This window comes from Barbus barbus (assembly GCF_936440315.1).
Source record: "Barbus barbus genome assembly, chromosome: 5".
NCBI classification, from domain to species: domain Eukaryota; kingdom Metazoa; phylum Chordata; class Actinopteri; order Cypriniformes; family Cyprinidae; genus Barbus; species Barbus barbus.
In genome coordinates, this window is record NC_136733.1 from 24542441 (window position 1) to 24563855 (window position 21415).

At 36.1% G+C, this 21415-nt stretch overlaps 5 protein-coding genes across 7 annotated transcripts in view; all 5 read left to right on the forward strand.

The window, feature by feature from the left end:
• Positions 1-451: 451 nt before the first annotated feature.
• On the forward strand, positions 452-1454 carry LOC306870107 (C-X-C motif chemokine 11-6-like). The gene is made up of 4 exons (XM_079417178.1): positions 452-559; positions 680-806; positions 920-1009; positions 1171-1454. Exons 1-4 carry the CDS (start codon positions 502-504, stop codon positions 1232-1234), a joined length of 339 nt encoding a protein of 112 aa, XP_079273304.1. The 5' UTR covers positions 452-501; the 3' UTR covers positions 1235-1454.
• Positions 1455-5394: 3940 nt separating this feature from the next.
• Positions 5395-6405, forward strand: LOC306870597 (C-X-C motif chemokine 11-6-like). Its single transcript, XM_079417967.1, has 4 exons — positions 5395-5502; positions 5623-5749; positions 5863-5952; positions 6114-6405. Exons 1-4 carry the CDS (start codon positions 5445-5447, stop codon positions 6175-6177), a joined length of 339 nt encoding a protein of 112 aa, XP_079274093.1. The 5' UTR covers positions 5395-5444; the 3' UTR covers positions 6178-6405.
• A 2983-nt stretch (positions 6406-9388) lies between these two features.
• On the forward strand, positions 9389-10647 carry LOC306869733 (C-X-C motif chemokine 11-6-like). The gene is made up of 4 exons (XM_079416621.1): positions 9389-9496; positions 9617-9743; positions 9857-9946; positions 10312-10647. Exons 1-4 carry the CDS (start codon positions 9439-9441, stop codon positions 10373-10375), a joined length of 339 nt encoding a protein of 112 aa, XP_079272747.1. The 5' UTR covers positions 9389-9438; the 3' UTR covers positions 10376-10647.
• A 2072-nt stretch (positions 10648-12719) lies between these two features.
• LOC306869731 (C-X-C motif chemokine 11-6-like) lies at positions 12720-13827 on the forward strand. The gene is made up of 4 exons (XM_079416619.1): positions 12720-12831; positions 12973-13099; positions 13211-13300; positions 13395-13827. Exons 1-4 carry the CDS (start codon positions 12774-12776, stop codon positions 13441-13443), a joined length of 324 nt encoding a protein of 107 aa, XP_079272745.1. The 5' UTR covers positions 12720-12773; the 3' UTR covers positions 13444-13827.
• A 5285-nt stretch (positions 13828-19112) lies between these two features.
• Positions 19113-21415, forward strand: part of LOC306870465 (flotillin-2a-like) — a 33346-nt gene continuing 31043 nt past the window's right edge. For 2 of the 3 annotated variants that reach the window (XM_079417763.1, XM_079417764.1), the window contains exon 1: positions 19125-19367. In XM_079417763.1, the coding sequence (XP_079273889.1) occupies positions 19319-19367 (49 nt within the window). In that variant the 5' untranslated portion in view covers positions 19125-19318. Of the gene's footprint in view, positions 19368-21415 lie in introns of all 3 variants that reach the window. The other variant, XM_079417765.1, reaches the window with a different exon arrangement.

The following is a 21415-nucleotide window of genomic DNA, read 5'->3' on the forward strand; positions in this document are numbered from 1 at the left end:
GCAAACGAATATTTCAGTGGCAAGATTAAGGAAAAAATTATTGGTTATAGAAACAAAAAAAAAACACACCAAAATCTAGGGATTTAAATAAATATAAACAAAACAATAATCCAATGGGGTAAAGAACACTGACCAAGAAATAATCAAAAGAGTTGGAGCAGAAGACTTCTCTGGAGAACCATGTCCCTCCGGAGGAAGTGCCTTTTGAGCGGATCAGAAACCGTCCATAATCATCTCTAATCAATAATGACAACACATTGGTTTTTATTTTTAAAATGTAAATGTAATTAAGCAATACTTCCTTCATCATTCATGGAAACTTACAAACAATCAAGGCTTCTTTACAAGAGAGGAAGCTGGAGTATTGAAACCTAAAAAGAGAACTAAAACTGAGGGGAAACCCTGATCCTACAGTATTTAAATGAACTCCTGCAGTCCTTCAGTCATAATCTCACTGACCCAGACATAATACAAGCACAGTTCAACGACAAGAAAACGACAATGAAGACTACTGCAGCTTTTGTTCTTCTCGCCTGCCTGATCGCTGTAGGGGTGAAAGGTGAGTTTGAGCTCTGAGAATCGCAGATCAAGAGCATTCAGCATATCTTCAAAGCGTGTATATGTTTATGGTGATGTTCTGCAGCTAATAGACTCTAATGAAATGGCATTTCTCTTCCAGGACAGGACAGGTCTTCAAAGGGCAGGTGCTTCTGTGCAGACAAAGGTGCAAACATGGTTTTAGTGAAGAACATTGAGAAGGTTGAAATCATCCCTCCGAGTCCATCTTGTCGCAAACATGAGATTATGTAAGCATAGCCTATATTTGTATACATTCATTTATTTTCATTTTCAATTAATTCGTCAACTGTAAAACAATCCCAAAGTAAGATTCAGCTCATTGCTTTTTATTCTTCCATAGTGTCACTCTGAAGAATGGAGCAGGACGGAAATGCATGAATCCAGAATCTAAATTCACTCAAAATGTCATCATAAAGGCTCTTGAAAAGAGGTGAGAATATCTTTAAATATATTTACTCATGCTTCCCATACTTGTTCAGTGCAAAGACGTAGATTTGTGTGGCAGAGAGACACACATGGCAATTAAAAAAGCATGAATTAATTAATTAATTGTAAATTGAATTAAATGCTAAATATTTCTGATCTTCACAGGAGCCAGAAGACACACAGTACAACTGCTTCTGTGCCACTGAAGAGAACCATGACATCATCATAAGCTCCAACATCCTTCAAATGACTTCATAGACTTCAGATGAATTAATATTCTGCCTCATAAGAGTAGAGCTAAAAATATTTCCTATGTCTAAGCTGATTAAATTATTTTTTTATCTGACCACTGGGTTGTTTTCACAAATGTGTCATATGTACAGTCTTTTTATCATTTGCTTTATGATTGTATTTTTATTGTCTACAAAGATGTGTCAAATAAAGCTTTTATATCCATAAAATATGTCTTCTGACCTCTTTCCGAGTAGTTCTTGCATTCTGACATTCCATATAATAATCCATTTACAATAAGCAATAGTCTCATGAGCTTCTAAAACATGATGTCTGGGATGTGAAAAAGTTTTAAAGACTGCTACTTTTTTAAACAGTGTCTCAGCTGACTGATATGACTGGTATGAAGACTTTTGCCAGTGCAAACTAATGCAGATTGCCACCGCACTGGACAAATAAATCAACTGAAAATGACATTCAAGCTACATTTCCATCCCACATAATGAATTAAAACAAAATCTAAGCAGCTGCTTCCAACTGTGATCAGAAGAAACTGTTATAAAAAAAAGGCCTTAAACGTCTTTCATTGCATCATTACAGCAGACATTGAGATCACTGTAAAAAAAAAAATGTTTCAAAAAGTTGTTTCAACTTAAAATAATTTGTTACCCCGCTGACTTAAAGTTTTTAGTTTAGTCAACTTGAAATTTTAAGATACTCTATGTTAATTTAAGGGACAAGTGGAATATTTTAGTTGACTAAAAATTTTAAGTCGGTGGGGTAACAAATTATTTTAAGATGAAGCATCAGTTTTTTTTTTCAGTGATTACAGCACTTAGCTATAGACCCCAAATTCGGCATCCAAGGAGTGCAGATATTTGCCCCAAACACAATTAAATATTTTACTTTTGTGAAAACTGCTTGTTTTACTCTGGTTGAGTCTGCGTGCTGCTTGATGACACAATATTTCATAAATAGGCTTCTTATCACTGTAAAAAGTGATAAGTTTAACCTATACATACATACACACTGCCATTCAGAAGTTCAGTAAGGTTTTTCATATTTTTCAAAGAAGTCTCTTATGCTCATCAAGGCTGCATTATTTGGTCAAAAACACATAAAAACTGTAATATTGTGAAATTTATTGCAATTTAAAATAGCTCTTTTTTATGTGAATATATTGTAAAATGCATGGCAAAGCTGAATTTTCAGTATCATTATTCTTCAGTGTCAAATGGTCCTTCAGAAATCATTCTAATATACTGATTTATTATCAATGTTGGAAACAATTGTGCTGCTCAACATTTTTTTGGAACCTGTGATATTTTAATCAGGATCTTTGATGAATATATACAAGGTTAAAAAGAACAGCATTTAAATGGCAAAATATAAATCTTTTGTAAAAATATATACCCTACCTTTCAAAAGTTTGTGGGCAGTATTTTTTTTTTTAAGTAAATATTGTTATTCACCAAGGATGTGTTCAATTGATTAAATGTTATTCATTCATTCATCAAAGAATCCTAAAAAAAAAAAGTTTCACAGTTGTTTTCAACTACTTACACAAAAAATCTTGTCTCAAGATGAGCTCATCTATAGCTCCCCGTGTTTCTCTGTCTTTTGTCAGACCATTGCTCGTAAGTTTATTTCCCCGCACCCCTCTGAGCGTTCAGATACCCGTGGGCACCCTTCGGCATCCGCCGTCCCTGGGTCTCAGCGGACTCATTAGTGGATTGCTCAGCCTCTCTCTCGGATTAGCGAGCTGCCTTGCCGGCCACGTCTCCACTGCCGCTGCTATCCACCCTTCTGTGTGGTAGAAGATTCCACGACCACACGAACTGTCTGCGGAAGCACTCATCGCCTGTTCTCATTATTTTCTGTTCAATAAAGCCTCCGTTGTACCCGCATCTGAATCCAGCCAATTTCCTGACAGAAATGTACATAGGAGCTCATGAAAGAAGAGCTTTAGGTTTTGAATAACTGTGATTTATATGATATAACCAAAAATATAATATTAAATGGCCAAAGACAAATTTTTGCTTCTGAGATTGTGATATTTTGAATTCAGTGCTTCATTTAGCAAGAGATGCGAGGCATTTTTCATTTTGTGTGTGCAATTCTTAGATTTGTGTGTAAAGTTTTGAGAAAAAAGAGGCATAGTTTTGAAAATGTGTGTAAGCAGATGAAAAAAAATGCAAGCAGCACAACTGCTTTCCTTCAGCTCAAATAGTAGAGCATGGCGTTAGCAACGCCAAGGTCGTGGGTTCGATTCCCAGGGAAAGCAAGAGCTGATAAAGTGTAAAAACTGTAACTTGAATGCAATGTAAGTCGCTTTGGCGTCTGCTAAATGCATAAATGTAATATAATTAGTCTTATACCAGTCTTATACAATTTTTCCATATTGATGACATTTGTGCATGTCAGCATTTCCAGATTTCCTGAAATCGCTGTTTTTATCAAAGACTTTAAAATAGAACATGCAATGTAAAGTAAAAGGGTAGTGAGAACCACTAACAACTGACCTCTATTAAGCTCTATTTTTAAAAGAAGTGTTGGTTTGTGTAGTTTGTGGTTTACATCACCACACTGTGATTCAGCTGTCCGCACAAGGCCACAAAACAACAACAGCACAATGCATACAATAGTTCAATAAACAAGGAATCATTATTGAGTGATGTACATTTTAGATAATATTTTGATTCTTAGATTGGTATGCAGTCATTTCCAGATATTTTACTAGAGCACAGCAGCATTTCAATGGGCATTGTGCAACAGAATAAAGGTCCAGCTATGCCCCTGGTTGTTGAACGATTCAGTTGATTCACTGACTCACTCATAATCACACTTGTTTGTTTTGGTTGAATGTATTGGTTTTTTCAACAAATCTATTGAAAAATGGTTCAGTGACTCACTTGTTTCTACACCACCTACTAGTGCAAGGTTACCTGCATAAAGAGTCACCGGAAACCCAAAAAAGCGCACATCCATAATGTACTTAAAGTGCTCTATATTTGAACACACTAATTTTGTACTAATATAATAAAAAAAACTATTCTTTAGTACTTTTTAAGATAATCTTAAGAACATCTAAGTGATCTCAAATGTGCTATTTTGGGACACCATGAATATGAACTAAAATGTGCTATTAGCAAATCTCTGCGTTTAAAAAATGTATTTAGATACCACTTGTAGTACACTTGAACACACTAGTGTATGAAAGATGGGTTCAGGTGTACTACAAGTGGTAATGAGCACATTTGAGTACACTTAGGTGTTCTTAAGATTATCTTAAGAAGTACAAAATAATAATTTTTAGTATGTTAAGTACAAAATAAGTGCATGAAAACAAAGCACTTTAAGTACCTTATGGAAGTGCACTTTTTTTCTCTTGGGAATCCCCAGTAATACTGACAGTCGTCATTTGTTTTTGTTTTTTGTTTGTTTTTTTATGTGTAATAAATTTCACAATTTTTTTTTTCCCTCATTTCCAGCGATGTCGTTGACTTGATCGCACAGATAGCATTTAAACTGAACTGAGCTGGACGATGACATCACTGAATTCAATGATGAACTGCCTTTAACTGAAAATTGAGTACTTACTATTGTCCTTTTGCATTACTGACACACTATTTTCCTGTTACTGCAAAGCTGCTTTGACACAATCTGTATTGTTAAAAGCGCTATATAAATAAAGGTGACTTGACTTTTATTAGCCTAATGCTTTTCATTGCAATTATAGTCTAATATTGACAAAAGGAAATAATCATTCAAATGATTCCTTCCTCATTCTTGGAAAGGTCAAGTCTGCTTAGCAGGGATGAGTTAGGACTTGGATAGCAGACCTTTCAAGAAAAAGATCTGTAGAAAAACATATAATGTCATAGCAGATAGAGGTGTTGGTGGTTGAGGGGCATCGGTTCACACAGATATTCCAGCCTAATTAAGCAATATTTCCTTCATCTTTTATGGAAAATTGCAAACAGGGTGCCCTCCTTTCCATAAGGTTTAAGGACAGTGCTTCCGAGAAATCGCAATAAAAAGAGAAAAAAGAGAAGAAGCTGGAATATTGAAACCTACTGTAAAAAGAGAACTAAAACTGAGGGGAAACCCTGATCCTACAGTATTTAAATGAACTCCTGCAGTCCTTCAGTCATAATCTCACTGACCCAGACATAATACAAGCACAGTTCAACGACAAGAAAACGACAATGAAGACTACTGCAGCTTTTGTTCTTCTCGCCTGCCTGATCGCTGTAGGGGTGAAAGGTGAGTTTGAGCTCTGAGAATCGCAGATCAAGAGCATTCAGCATATCTTCAAAGCGTGTATATGTTTATGGTGATGTTCTGCAGCTAATAGACTCTAATGAAATGGCATTTCTCTTCCAGGACAGGACAGGTCTTCAAAGGGCAGGTGCTTCTGTGCAGACAAAGGTGCAAACATGGTTTTAGTGAAGAACATTGAGAAGGTTGAAATCATCCCTCCGAGTCCATCTTGTCGCAAACATGAGATTATGTAAGCATAGCCTATATTTGTATACATTCATTTATTTTCACTTTCAATTAATTCGTCAACTGTAAAACAATCCCAAAGTAAGATTCAGCTCATTGCTTTTTATTCTTCCATAGTGTCACTCTGAAGAATGGAGCAGGACGGAAATGCATGAATCCAGAGTCTAAATTCACTCAAAATGTCATCATAAAGGCTCTTGAAAAGAGGTGAGAATATCTTTAAATATATTTACTCATGCTTCCCATACTTGTTCAGTGCAAAGACGTAGATTTGTGTGGCAGAGAGACACACATGGCAATTAAAAAAGCATGAATTAATTAATCAATTGTAAATTGAATTAAATGCAAAATATTTCTGATCTTCACAGGAGCCAGAAGACACACAGTACAACTGCTTCTGTGCCACTGAAGAGAACCATGACATCATCATAAGCTCCAACATCCTTCAAATGACTTCATAGACTTCAGATGAATTAATATTCTGCCTCATAAGAGTAGAGCTAAAAATATTTCCTATGTCTAAGCTGATTAAATTATTTTTTTATTTGACCACTGGGTTGTTTTCACAAATGTGTCATATGTACAGTCTTTTTATAATTTGCTTTATGATTGTATTTTTATTGTCTACAAAGATGTGTCAAATAAAGTTTTTATATCCGTAAAATATGTCTTCTGACCTCTTTCAGAGTAGTTATTGCATTCTGACATTCCATATAATAATCCATTTACAATAAGCAATAGTCTCATGAGCTTCTAAAACATGATGTCTGGGATGTGAAAAAGTTTTAAAGACTGCTACTCTTTTAAACAGTGTCTCAGTTGACTGATATGACTGGTATGAAGACTTTTGCCAGTGCAAACTAATGCAGATGGACAAATAAATCAACTGAAAATGACATTCAAGCTACATTTCCATCCCACATAATGAGTTAAAACAAAATCTAGACAGCTGCTTCCAACTGTGATCAGAAGAAACTGTTATAAAAAAGACTTATACGTCTCAAACGTGGGAAATTCTGTTCGGACTATTGTTTGTTGCCTCATCATTAGTGGAAGAAAGATTTTAAACAAATGAGACTCTATTGAGTCTATCTATCTATCTATCTATCTATCTATCTATCTATCTATCTATCTATCTATCTATCTATCTATCTATCTATCTATCTATCTATCTATCTATCTATCTATCTATCTATCTATCTATCTACCTACATACTTTCATACATATACACTGCCATTCAGAACTTCAGTAAAGTTTTTAATAATTTTCAAAGAAGTCTCTTATGCTCATCAAGGCTGCATTTATTTGATCAAAACTACATAAAAAACTGTAATACTGTGAAATATTATTGCAATTTAAAATAGCTTTTTTTATGTGAATCATTTGTAAAATGTCATTTATTCCTGTGATGGCAAAGCTGAATTTTCAGTATCATTATTCTTCAGTGTCACATTATCCTTCAGAAATCATTATAATATACTGATTTATTATCAGTGCTGGAAACAATTGTGCAGCTTAATATTTTTGGAACATGTGATATTTTAATAAGGACCTTCGGTAAAAGAAAAGAAAAAAAGAACAGCATTTAAATAGCAAAATAGAAATCATTTGTAACAATATATACATTACTGTTCAAAAGTTGTGGGCAATATTTTTATTCACCAAGGATGTGTTAAATTGATCAAATGTTTTTATTCATTTTTCAAAGAATCATGAAAAAAGTATCACAGGTTCCAAAAAATATTAAGCAGCACAACTTTTTCCAACACTGATAATGCATCAGCATATTAAAATGATTTCTGAACGATCATGTGACCCTGAAGACTGGAGAAATGGCTGATCAAAATTCAGCTTAGTATCACAGGACGTAATTATATATTAAAACAAAAAAACTGTTATTTTAAATTGTTAAAATATTTCGCAATATTGCTGTTTTTTCTGTATTTTTGATCAAATAAATACAGCCAGTGAGCATAAGAGACTTATTTAAAAAACATTCAAAATCTTACCGATCCCAAACTTTTAAACAGTATATTCTCTATATACTTTATTGATATGCCTGAAAAAAAAAACTGTGTTTATAGCAGTAATTATACCAGTCTTATACAAGTTTTCCCATATTGATGACATTTGTGCATGTCAGCATTTCCAGAATTCACTATTTTATCAAAGACTTTAAAATAGAACATGCAATGTAAAGTAAAAGGGTAGTGAGAACCACTAACAACTGACCTCTATTAAGCTCTATTTTTAAAAGAAGTGTTGGTTTGTGTAGTTTGTGGTTTACATCACCACACTGTGATTCAGCTGTCCGCACAAGGCCACAAAACAACAACAGCACAATGCATACAATAGTTCAATAAACAAGGAATCATTATTGAGTGATGTACATTTTAGATAATATTTAGATTCTTAGGCTGGTGGAGTCATCTCCATTGCTAGATATTTTACTAGAGCACAGCAGCATATCAACTTAATGTGCTCTATTTTCATGCACTAATTTTGTACTTAATATACTAAAAAAGTATTCTTTAGTACTTCTTACTAAGATAATCTTAAGAACATCTAAGTGTACTCAAATGTGCCTAGTTGCCACTTGTAATACATTTGAAGTCTTTTTTTTCCTGGCTATCCCCCCTAATACGAGAGTCTGTCTGTAATTTTTATTTTTAAATGTGTATTAAATTGCACAATGTTTGTTTTTTTTATGTTTTATTGGCTAATGCTTTTCAGTGAAATTATAGTCTATTATTGACAAAAGAAAATAATCATTCAAATGATTCCTTCCTCATTCCTGGAAAGGTTATGTCTGCTACTCTGCTGCTCAGCAGGGATGAGTCTGGTTAGGACTTGGATGGCAGACCTCTTTGGTAATTGCAAGAAAAACAGATAATGTCCTATAGCAGATAGAGGTGTTGGTGGCTGAGTTGCGTCGGTAATTAAGAATAATATAAAATTTAATAATACAGAAAGCTGATTCAGTAAATAGTAGGACTACATTTACATCCAATAGGTAAATGAAACAAACTACAACTTCAAAGTGTTTCTATAAACTAATAAATCAGCAGGATTCAGTCAGACTGAATGCACAGAAATTGTTGTAACTTGTAACTTGGGTGCACGTCACTGTGTATCTGTGTTTTACTTGCTCAGATTTTTTTTCTTTCAAACAACTGGCCATTAGCAATACAATTATCGCAAAAGATTGTGTTAATAAATAGTTTAATGTGCATTTTCTATATTTCTGTGTGTTGTTACTGTAATTTATACACAAAATGTATATAACAGATAGTCACATGCTTAAAACAGACAATAAAAGCCATCAAATTCAATCAATTCAAATGTTTTGAAAATAACTGAAATGCCCAAAGCGCTTTTCACTTTCATTGTTTTAGTTGTTTCATTTTTTTATTACTCCCACCGAATCATATTTCTTTCATCATTCATGGAAAGTTACAAACAGGGTGCCATAAGTCAAGACTCTTCTCCATAAGGTTTAAGGACAGTGCTTCCGAGAAATCACAGTAAAAAGAGAAAAAGAGGGAAGCTGGAGTATTGAAACCTAAAAAGAGAACTAAAACTGAGGGGAAACCCTGATCCTACAGTATTTAAATGAACTCCTGCAGTCCTTCAGTCATAATCTCACTGACCCAGACATAATACAAGCACAGTTCAACGACAAGAAAACGACAATGAAGACTACTGCAGCTTTTGTTCTTCTCGCCTGCCTGATCGCTGTAGGGGTGAAAGGTGAGTTTGAGCTCTGAGAATCGCAGATCAAGAGCATTCAGCATATCTTCAAAGCGTGTATATGTTTATGGTGATGTTCTGCAGCTAATAGACTCTAATGAAATGGCATTTCTCTTCCAGGACAGGACAGGTCTTCAAAGGGCAGGTGCTTCTGTGCAGACAAAGGTGCAAACATGGTTTTAGTGAAGAACATTGAGAAGGTTGAAATCATCCCTCCGAGTCCATCTTGTCGCAAACATGAGATTATGTAAGCATAGCCTATATTTGTATACATTCATTTATTTTCACTTTCAATTAATTCGTCAACTGTAAAACAATCCCAAAGTAAGATTCAGCTCATTGCTTTTTATTCTTCCATAGTGTCACTCTGAAGAATGGAGCAGGATGGAAATGCATGAATCCAGAATCTAAATTCACTCAAAATGTCATCATAAAGGCTCTTGAAAAGAGGTGAGAATAGTATATTTCAACCCGATCTCATGAAAGTGCGTATAAATAGTACGCCAAATAAAAACAAAAACTTGTAGTATTGATATGCACAAATTGACTTTGGCGTGTATATGCTACGCGATGGGTATAGGATTAGGGTTGTGGGATAGATGTGTATCATATGTATGCGAAAACTGTGTATTATATGCCTGCCAAAGTCAATTTTTTGTTTTTATTTGGCGTATACGCATTTTCATGAGACTGGGCTCTATATTTACTCATGCAAAGACGTAGATTTGTGTGGCAGAGAGACATGGCAATTAAAAAAAGCAAGAATTAATTAATTGTAAATTGAATTAAATGCAAAATATTTCTGATCTTCACAGGAGCCAGAAGACACACAGTACAACTGCTTCTGTGCCACTGAAGAGAACCATGACATCATCATAAGCTCCAACATCCTTCAAATGACTTCATAGACTTCAGATGAATTAATATTCTGCCTCATAAGAGTTCAATTTAGAAGAAAAAACTTTAAAACTAAAAATATTTCCTAATGTCTAAGCTGATTAAATTATTGTTTTATCTCACCACTTGGTTGTTTTCATAAACGTATTTTCATAAGACCACTGAACAATGTGTCATATGTACAGTCTTTTTATAATTTGCTGATTGTATTTTCATAATCCAAAAGATGTGTCAAATAAACCTTTTTGTCTATGAATTACGTCTCCTGACCTCTTTCAGAGTAGTTCTTGCATTCTGACATTCTGAGTGAAAATGCATATAATAATCCATTTACAATAACATATCTTTAAAAAAAAAATGATCCCAAACTTTTGAACAGCAGTGTATTTATATTCTCTATATGGTATATAGTATATCTATATACTGTATTGATATTCCTGAAAAAAAAGCTGTGTATACCAATAATTATACCAGTCTTATAAGGGGTGTTGATTTTGATGTAGTTTGTGCATACAGTATGTCAGCTATAACAAATTTCAATAAATCACTGTTTTGACTTTCAAATGAACATAGAATGTAAAATAAAAGGGTAGTGAGAGCAACTAACCACTGACCTATTAACATCTATTTAAAAAGAAGTGTTGGTCTGTGTACTAGCTTGTGGTTTACATTACCACACTGTGATTCAGCTATACAAGGTTGCAGTCTGATATTCAGAACAACAACAGCACAATGTAATAGTTCGATTAACAAGACATAAGAGACATATATTATGTACAATATTATTAGTTACTTTTGACTATGATTCATCAGCTAAGAAAAACAGTTTGAAACTAAGCCACAGCAGATCTAAATGTCATGCGTGTCTAAGCAGTGTTTCACTCGTGAATGAGTAGTTGACAAGGAAGCATTTCTTTCTGTACTGAGCACAGTACCCCCATCAAAAACATTTCCTCATATTTTTAATATACTCTTTTTGTATACTATTGGATGGATATAAATGGTCTTTACCTGTAGTAAAGAGTCATTCAAAAGCTGCATGTGCAATAGTTTACCTATAAACAAAGGATTTTAGGAACAAATTCACCTCATCCTGCCACTCCTTTTGTCTTCTGCCTTGTAAAACATCCCATTAATAACAACTTCAGACCTTTGTACAAACCAATTTGACCGACTCATTCATTCACAATCTGGCATCCCTGTAGTTCTGAAAACATGCATTACATAATTGAAAATTATTCTTAGGTTGGTATACAGACATCTACATTGTCAGACAAGGGTTTGGGTAATATTTTACTAGAGCACAGCGACATTTCAATGGGGCTTGTGCAACAGTAAAAAAAAAAAAAAAGAAAGTCCAGCTATGCCCCTGGTTGTTGAATGATTCGGTTGAGTAAATGATTCACTGACTCACTCATAATCACACTTATTTTGTACCTGAATGTATTTTTTTATTTTTTTTTTATCAAACAGGAATTGTGTGCACTCAAAAAAAACAAAAAAAAACAATGAATTTTCAGGTACGTAGAACAAAAAAAGGACATGTTTTAGTCCAACAGCTGAAATTGTCCGCACACTGGAAAAATCCAATCAGACCAAAAAAGGTCTATCAAAATATGGTCTTTTTTTTCAAAGGTCTATTTCTATATGCACAAGTAAAAACGTGACAAAAGTGCAAAGTGTCTGAAAAACAGACCAAAGAGCAATTGTTTCAGCCCATGCTTTCTTCAGTGCTCATGAGGCAAAAAAACAACAACACACTTAGGCACAATTGTAAATTGTTGACAGCTGATATTAATCAATAAGGGATAATTGTCAAGCCAATTTCCCTTTGTTTTATTTTTTAACATATCGATTGAAAAATGGTTCAGAGACTCACTTATTTGTCGCCATGCCACCTACTGGTGCAATGTTACCTGCATAAAGAGTCACCAGAAATCCCCAGTATTACTACTTACACAGAGTCAGAGACTGACAGTCTACCTGTAAATTCATAATAAAAATGTGCAAAAATTACACAATGTTTTTTAATGTTTAAATGGCCTAATGCTTTTCATTGCAAAAATAGTCTAATATTTCAATTAAAGTCTAATATTGCAATATAATTGCAATTTCATTCCAAATATAGTCTAATATTGACCAAAGAAAATGATCAAACGAATGATTCCTTCCTCATTCTTGGAAAGGTCAAGTCTGCATGAAAAGAAAGTGTTTCTGAGAAACGGGACAAGTACAGATGCACGACCATAGAAACAAAAACTGAAAAATTCTCAGGGAGGGAAAACCCCTTACAAAAGCATAAAATACAAAGTAGCTGAACTTAATCATACACAACTTCATTAACCAGCCATTAGGGAGGTGAAAACAGAAGATTAACACCATGAAAATCATTACAGCTATGGTTATTCTAGGCTGCCTGCTTGCTGTAGAGGTGAAAGGTGAGTTTGAGCTCTGAACTTTGCAGATTGAAGAAAGGCAAGTATATTTTGTTTTTCATATTGTGCATTTATATTATGAAACCTTCTTTACACAGAAGGATGTTGTAGTTGATGGTAAAATGCATTGTTTTTCTCTCCCAGGCCAGGCTAGAGTTCCCAAGGGCAGGTGTTTTTGTGCTGACAAAGGTGTGAACATGGTTCTTCCAAAACTGATTGAGAAGATTGAAATCATACCACCAAGTCCCTCTTGTAAAACCCAGGAGATTGTGTAAGCATACACTGTATAATAGTTTTATTCTCTAAATATTGTACATCTGTTTAAATATGTTGACTGACATAAATAATCATGCAGCTTTTTTTGTCTTGTGTTTTTGTGTAGTGTTACTCTGAAACATAGTACAAAGCAGAAATGCTTGAATCCAGAATCTAAATTCATCCAGAAATACATCATGAAGGCTGTTGAAGAGAGGTTAATAAACCTTTAATATTTTTAATATTATATTTAGTTTATACTTGATGTCCATACAATATGAATACTCTCACACTGTTTTTTTTACAAACAGAGAAGACTCACTATCAGGAAATAGAAGAAATAGCCTGCAGAAGAAATAGCCTGCAAACGAATCCATATGAGCTATAGAAAATGAAGAACATATGATATCAGCACCCTACAATCAGTAACCAACGTCCTTCGGACAAATCTTGAACTGAAATTTTGAATGTAAATCTTTCCTTAATGTTTGCTTAACATAAATCTTTTTTTTTTTTTCCTGATAAACATGATCATTAATCACTGTTGTACATTTCAAAATATTAATGCAAAACATGCATGATTACAGTGTGTCAAATGAACAGTCTTGCAAAATAAAGCTTTTGTTGAAATTTCAGTATAATTTTTATTAAATTATTAAAAATAAACTAAAAAAAAACAATAAAATGTCATTATAAGTCGCCTGTTTGGAAGAAATATTATATTAAATACTAAAAATGAACCTTAAATTTTGAAGTTTAGGTTTGCACATTAAGTCTAAATAAGTCATCTAGAAATGCAAATTTGTCAAGCTATGCACTCTTAAGAAATTTTATTCTAAACAAAAGTGTTCTTTGGCTTTAACAATAGCAGAACCCTTTTATGTACTAAAGACCCATGCTTTGAAAGTGCTATGTAGAATGTCCCTGGTTATTGAACGTAAACTCGTTTCCCTGAGAAGGGAATGAGGCGTTGCGTACAGCTTTGCTGATGCATTAGGGAAACACCTTTCTCTGAAGCCTGAATCGCTTATTGCTCAGCAATGGCCAATGGCGCTTAATTAAGCGCGCAAAAATCGGGGGGTGTGGCACCCCTTATTATGCAGTGCTTGGCGCCATTTTCCTCAATCTTTAGACTGAATAGAATAAGACCTGAACAAAGTTGACACAGCACGAACACAACGTCTCGAACCGAGGTTACGTTCAGCTTTGCTGATGCATTGGGGAACATATACAATCGCACTGTCTCCTGCAAAGGTCTGTCGGCTAAAAGCGAAGACACAATGCAGTTTGAAGTTGAAAAGGGCACACGCCACGCAGGTGGGGATATCCCTTGACCTAGATTCGCTAGAGCCAATGAGATTCAAGTGAAAAGGTTCTCGGTAGCTGTGTCCCAATGTGGAGTGCGCGGACTCCGGAGGGCGCATTTGAAGTGCGCTTGCATCACAGCGTCCCGACGTAAGCTCTGTGGGGGAATTCACTGAAATGTAAGTGTTGTGTTTTCATTTACACAAATACCTAGCGAAAGTGTTAAAAGCCTGGGGTTTTTTCCAATAGTTGTGTTTTTGTAGTGCTGTCATGCAAGATATGTCGACAAATGTTTTAATCAAACTTTAGCACAGTATTGTGTATGCATGTGCTGCTATGTCATATTTTCTAATGTTAAGATTGTAAACCTGTCTTTACATTTTTCATAAGTGTTTTCATTTTTTATTGTTTTAGGACTATTCTGGAGAAAAATAGCCAGCTGGTGAAGGACTTAAAAAATACAAAGTATAAGCAAGTTAATAGACACATTTTTGCTGAAATTCATTGCGCTGTTGTTGTTAACAGACATGGTTTATTTGCTCTGCCTTAGGGTTGCAAGTGTCCTGGGACAGGTGAGGGAGTGAGTGGTGAGCTGGTGGAGCTACTCAGGGAGGACATCAAACTCCAGAGAGAGACAGAGGAGAGAAGAGCACAGGAGAACAAGGAGAGAATGGATAGACTGGATAGACCCCATCCGTGTTGCCTTTCACTTCTCAGAAGATCCAGCAGCACTGTAAGGGCCTCCCTGCTCAGTCGAAAACCATTAAAAAACCTGTCCAGCGCTGGCACATTCAGCTTTATCCTGCAGTGCAGGGCTCTGGTCTGATTTAGGGAAAGAAGGAAAAGATAAATTGTTTAGAGCTATGACAAAGTAATTGGTAGATGAAATATTGAGATACTTTAGTAAACTACTTTTAGTAACTTAGTACCACATTGGAGAAAATCTACTAGTCACATTTAAAACCTTATAGGGATAGTTCACCCAAAAATGAAAATTCCAAAACTGGAACAACTTGAGGGCGAGTAAATGATTACATAATTTTCATTTTTGGGTGAACTATCCTTTAAGTAAAAGTATTATCTTGCATACTCTTAATATACTTAAGGTATTGAGAGTAAAAGTAAAGATATTCAAGTATTGTTCTGAAAAAATAATTCGTCAGGATGGTTTGGCATTAATATTACTGCTGCACTAATGTGTATGTTGCAGTGTACTTCTGAATATGTTCAAGTTTATTAAATTTAAAGTTGTCTACTTCATATCATTGGGTAGTTTAATCTACAACAATGCATCATGTTGTAAAAGACCATATTTTTGTAGTGTTGCTGTCCTGTGAGGAAAAAAAAAAAAAGCAAGAGAAGAGAGCGAATGCCTCTTTGATTTATATACGCTACTACTGACATGTTGTCCGTGCAGATGAGAACATGCGTGTGATGAACTTCAGTGCCAGGTGAACTGCTTTCTTTCTTTCTTTTATAGAGCACTTTCACACAACTACCAGTTGATCCAAAGTGCTGTACAATACAGCTAAAAATACAACAGATATAAAACCAAAGTACATCACAACACAATATAACAATACAATTGACAAGGCTAGGTAAAAGCTATTGACAGAAGATGGTTTTTAAGCTGGCACTTAAATACAGGCAAGGAGGGCGCAGCTCTAATAGAAGCTGGTAAATTGTTCCACAGAGTGGGGCCAGCAACAGCAAAGGCTCGATCACCTCTGCAGCGAAGCCTCGATCTAGGAACAGAGAGGAGACCAAGGTTACTGGATCTTAGGGATCTGTTAGGTTTATAGGTAGAAATTGCCTCAGAAAGATAGGACGGGGCGAGATTATGCAGAGATTTAAAAACAAAAATTAAAATTTTAAAGATAATTCTAAATTTAACTGGTAACCAGTTTAGTGAAATAAGAATGGGCGAGATGTGATCGAACCTTCGTCTGCCTGTCATTAATCTTGCAGCAGCGTTTTGGACCATCTGCAGACGCATTATAGAAACTGCCTTGAGCTCCTGCCAGTTTATGTGCTATTTTTTCTCTTCTGCTGTCCAAATGCCGGATGCTGGATGACCGTCGTAGTGGGCTCCCTAATCTGTGCATGAAGGATCTGTCATGATAACTTTTCTCTCGCAAATCGGACCAAGTGGGACACCTTGCACATAGAGAGCTGGGTCCAAAGGGCCAGAGTCTCTAAACATCTGTGCATTATTAAAGGGGTCCTATAATGCTTTTTCACTTTTTGAATTTTAGTCAGTGTGTAGTGTGTATGTTTGGGCATAAAAAGATCTACAAAGTTATAATCCTCAAAGTCCACTCCAAAAGGAGATATTTGGTTTAAAAAAAGTCTATTTTCAAGAACTACAACGAACAGCTCGTTTGGACTACAAAGTTGTTTTCCTGTATTTGTGATATCACAAAAATAAATCCTGCCTACAGAAATTCAAATGGTTGGCGGGTGGGGAGAACACTTGGTTGCTTTCAAAATCGAAACCCGGTGCGGGTGTTTTATATCACTGTATTTCTGATGGAAACCGACTGTTTTCAGAAAAGTTTGCATGTAATGTCTGATAAAGCAGCGATTGTGAGCGGAGCTCTGCTTTGTGTACAGCGTTACCGGGAAAACCTTGCTCTCTCCCACTCCAACAGTGTCTCCCGCTGGCAGATAATTAATTTGCATATATATATGCCGCCACAAATAGTAGTCTGTGGGACTATGGTATAAATAAATTCAACTGTATAACAGTTTCACTGCAATACTCTGATGTAGCTGGTAGCATTCTCCCCGCTTTGGCGAACTGAGAGAGGCTTCAGCGTGACAGGAACTGACAGCTCGCTGCTGAGTGACATGGGGCTGGGAAGTATGTGAGTGACAGCGGGAAGAGGAAAAAAGAGGCTTTGGAGCTGGATCGGCTCGCGGTCCAGATGAAGAGCACTGAGCGAATGAGGAGCACGAACGCACGGGAAGTGGCTGACCGGTGCGTTTCGGTATGAAATGCTTCATCGCCCTGGATTGCTTTTGTGCCTCGGAGAATCGCTCCACGAGGGATTCCAACGAGCTACCAAAAAGCCCTGAAGGACTGATGGGGGCATTCAATAGTGCGGCCTTCTATTCATCCTTCATATCTGTTAGCGTTAGCCATAGATGCCTGTCCAGCACAACCAGGCCTCCCATGGCGCAGCCAATCGACTGTGCCGTCATCTTAATGGCTCGCAGGGCAAGATCAGTGGTGCTGCGAAGCTCCCTGAAGATTTCTGGATCCGGACCCTGCTCATCCAGGCGCTTAAGCATCTTCATCTGGAAAACTTGAAGAACAGCCATAGAGGGGAGGGCTGACGCTGCCAAGTTTGCTTTTCCAGCGATATTTGCAGGGGGTGTGGCAGGGCTTGTTGGGGTGCACAGCTGCAGACTTCACCCTCAGCGACGATGGCCTCCTCAATCGGCGGGAGTTTTGAATAGCCGTGTAGAAACTAATGCAGTTTATATTTTTAATTTGGCATTATGTACTATAGGCATGTTGACTTGTTATATGACAAATTGACATGTTATACGACGAATTTCTTGTGATGTTCCTCATTTGTAATTACAAATGGGGAACATGACAAGGAATTTGTCATATAACAAACTGCATCTCATGAAGCCAAGAAAACATCAGCTGTATCAAAAGGTCAGAAAAGGACGTAACCAGGTTTGCTGCTGGCAAAATGGGTGCCTTAAGCAGAATTGCATTGTTGTGAATATTGTTAGTTAAAAATAATAATAATAAAAAACTACTATAGTGGTCAAAATAGAACTTTAATAAAATATAGTTGTAAGGGTTGATGTCCACATATTTTGTTAAAGAAATGATAGAGGCTGTAGCATTTGCATTGCAAAAAGGTCGCCAAAAATGAAAAATTAAGTGAATATTTGAATTAAATGTTTGTTCAACATTAAACAAGTATTTGATCATCTTGTAAGTATAACGACAATTACCAGCCCTTTGGCTCTCCCTTTGCAGGCATTTGCAATAACATGTAATGTAGCCTTTGTATTACATTATGTATTTTAACACTGTTATTCAATAAAACCATATGCTTATTATTAATCGTATTTTATGTTATAACGCATTTTAAGACATGGAACCTAGAATATTAATGAGTTGTTGGTGGTAAAATTATTACCGACAGTTATGACGTCGTTACAGGATTATGAATGCGTTAATTTACCTGCTTTTTAATGTGGTTACTTCTGTCCTGGAATTTCTTGTAAAATAATCTTTGAAAACCAGCCTTGAATTCAAAAAATGAAGACCCGACATCCAAAAATAAAATAAAATTGACTCCAAAATTGCCTTTCGACGTGAGCTTGTCAGGAGCTGAAGTAAGTAAGTCAGTCGTGACGCATTGTCAAGTATGGTGACCCATACTCGAAATTGGTGTCCCCCCACCTACAATTCCTGCCGGCCGGGGACTCGAACTCGCAACCTTTCGATTACGAGTCCGACTCTCTAACCATTAGGCCACGACTTCCCCCCTAAAAAAAAAAGAATTTCTTTTGAAGGACAAAGTAGTCAACTTTGAATTCTATAATTTATATAAAAAGCTCAAACCAAACCCTTTAAATGCTCAAATCATAGTATTTAAAGATGTAAAAGATCTGTGCAACTCTGGTGTTCATTTAAAATCTGATGGCTCCCTCTACTGGAACGTTAAAGAATTACACACATTTAACTTGTATGTAACCATCGTCATATCTCTGAAAGGGCGGTGACTCCTGGTGCATGCAAGCAGAAATCGTGAGGAATATTGTGTACACAAGACTGCTTTGAGTGCCTTGTTTTTGTATCGGACTGTTTTCAGTACACTGTTCCGTCGTCATTGGGGGAAAAAAAGTTTTGAAATCTCACGTTTTGAGTAGCTTTTTAAAGCCGACGGGCCGGAAAAACATGGGGAATTGCCACACGGTAGGACCAAACGAAGCCTTGGTGGTATCAGGTAACGTTAACATATCCTACCAGCTACCTTCAGTTTTTCTCAAAACAGTCCGCTTTTCGCGTGTATTCATCTGAAATGTGGCTAAGGTACAATGTGTATGTAAATCATCATAAATGTATTTTATTCTACAGTGTAACTGCAATGCACGCTTATTTTCTCAAGCATTTTAGTCGAGTAGTGTGTAGCCATTCGTGATTTCCTGTTGCATTGTAGTTGGTGTTCAGTGAAAGAAGACCATTCATCACTCATGCTCTTTTCTGTTGGTTTTTTACATGCGCAATGAAATCGATATTTATCTTAATCCTCTTGGTCTTGAATATCGATTGCTTATGTAGTTGTTCAGATTAAACACGATTTACGTTTTGTGTCCTTTTTTTTGGACTAAGTTATACATGTTTTATATGATGCTGTCACGTCCATCTTAGTATAAATATTTTTAAGCCATTGTATCTATATATCAGATAATGCCTTTAGATCTTTGTTAAAAGAGTACTAGCTATAACACGTTTTATAGAAACGGTATCAATCAAGACCAGGGGTGCCCAATCATGTTCCCGAACCAACTAATCAACATCTTCAGGAGCACTTGATCATTACAGGCAGGTGTGTATTGGATCTGAACTATGCAGGTAGGCAGATCTCCAGGAACAGGATTGGGCGCCCTTGATCAAGACCTTTTAGCATACCCCTGTTTATAAAAATCGGGACTTGTCTACATAGTTCGAAGCCCTGATTTCTTTTGGTCATTACTTGTCTTCCTGCTAAGTTGTAGAAAGGTTCTTGGGTTTCACAATTTTAGATTACATTTATATTTTTCAAGGGGGAAAATCAGGCAGTAATGGGGTTGTATGCACATGTGGGAAAAATAACAGCATATTTTGATGTAGTCTATTGATTTAGACTCAATTCATGTAAAAGCTGTTTTACATGAATTGAGTCTAAATCAATAACTACATCAAAATATTATATTATTGCATTATTTTAATTGCTGGATACAGTCAAGAACTCTGACTTTGAGCAATACACATTTAAGTGGGGAATGCAGGCATTAAGTATGAGCTGCTTTTAATGTTTAATATAGTTTATCAAATATCCCTGATAGAGGCATATGAATCCCAGATATCAGACTACAGGAAATTTATAGGGCTGTCCCAGACAGCAAGCAGTGTCGGCCCAGATCCAGCCCACATTTGGCCCGCATGGTTTTCACACGGGCCACATGTGGGCCGGATCTGGGCCAATGTTGCTGTCTGGGGTGCGATATATCGAAAGCGATATTCATGCGCATCTGGCCAGTAAAGCCGGTTCCGTGATTAGTAGTAAAGGTCACTGCACACTGAGTCCGAAATCTTCGCACGTTAAAAAATAAATACGACCTCACGTTGTCAATCACGTTTGCACACTGCTTCCGAAACTTTCGTCAAAAAAATTCGGATCAGGTTTGATTTTCTGCGTTTTCGCATACATAGCATGCATTTTGATAGGAAAGGATGGGAAATACGGAAAAACGCATGCGACAATTTCGGACTCAGTGTGCAATGACCTTAAATCTTCTTCACGTGCTTTCAAATGGAGCGGTATTTAAGACACAGAGCAGTAGATCACTGACAAGCTATGCAATATTGCGTTTGTTATCACAGATGAATCGCCTTCGATCATGAACGATATATCGCACAGCCCTCTAAGTACACTAAAGTGTACACTGTCACAAAATTTGCTAGTTCTTTTATTTTAAATGATCTGCCAACTACAGTTTTTTCTAACTGTACAGTTTCATGCAGGGTTATTTCCTCTTTACTTATCTTGCCTGAACATTGTGTCCGCACTGGGCATGTTTCATGAAATAAAGTCACATGACAGAAACTTGAATGGGCCAATTCGTCTGTCTTTCATGTTCAAATTCAAATTTTATTTGTCACATACACAGTCATACACATGTGACTGATCTGGCTGCAGTTGTGCAAGTGGTTAAACAACAGCTGAGGATTGCACACTAATAGCTGATGGAATGCAGGGACTTTGGTGGAATAGTTTCCAGTACCTCTATT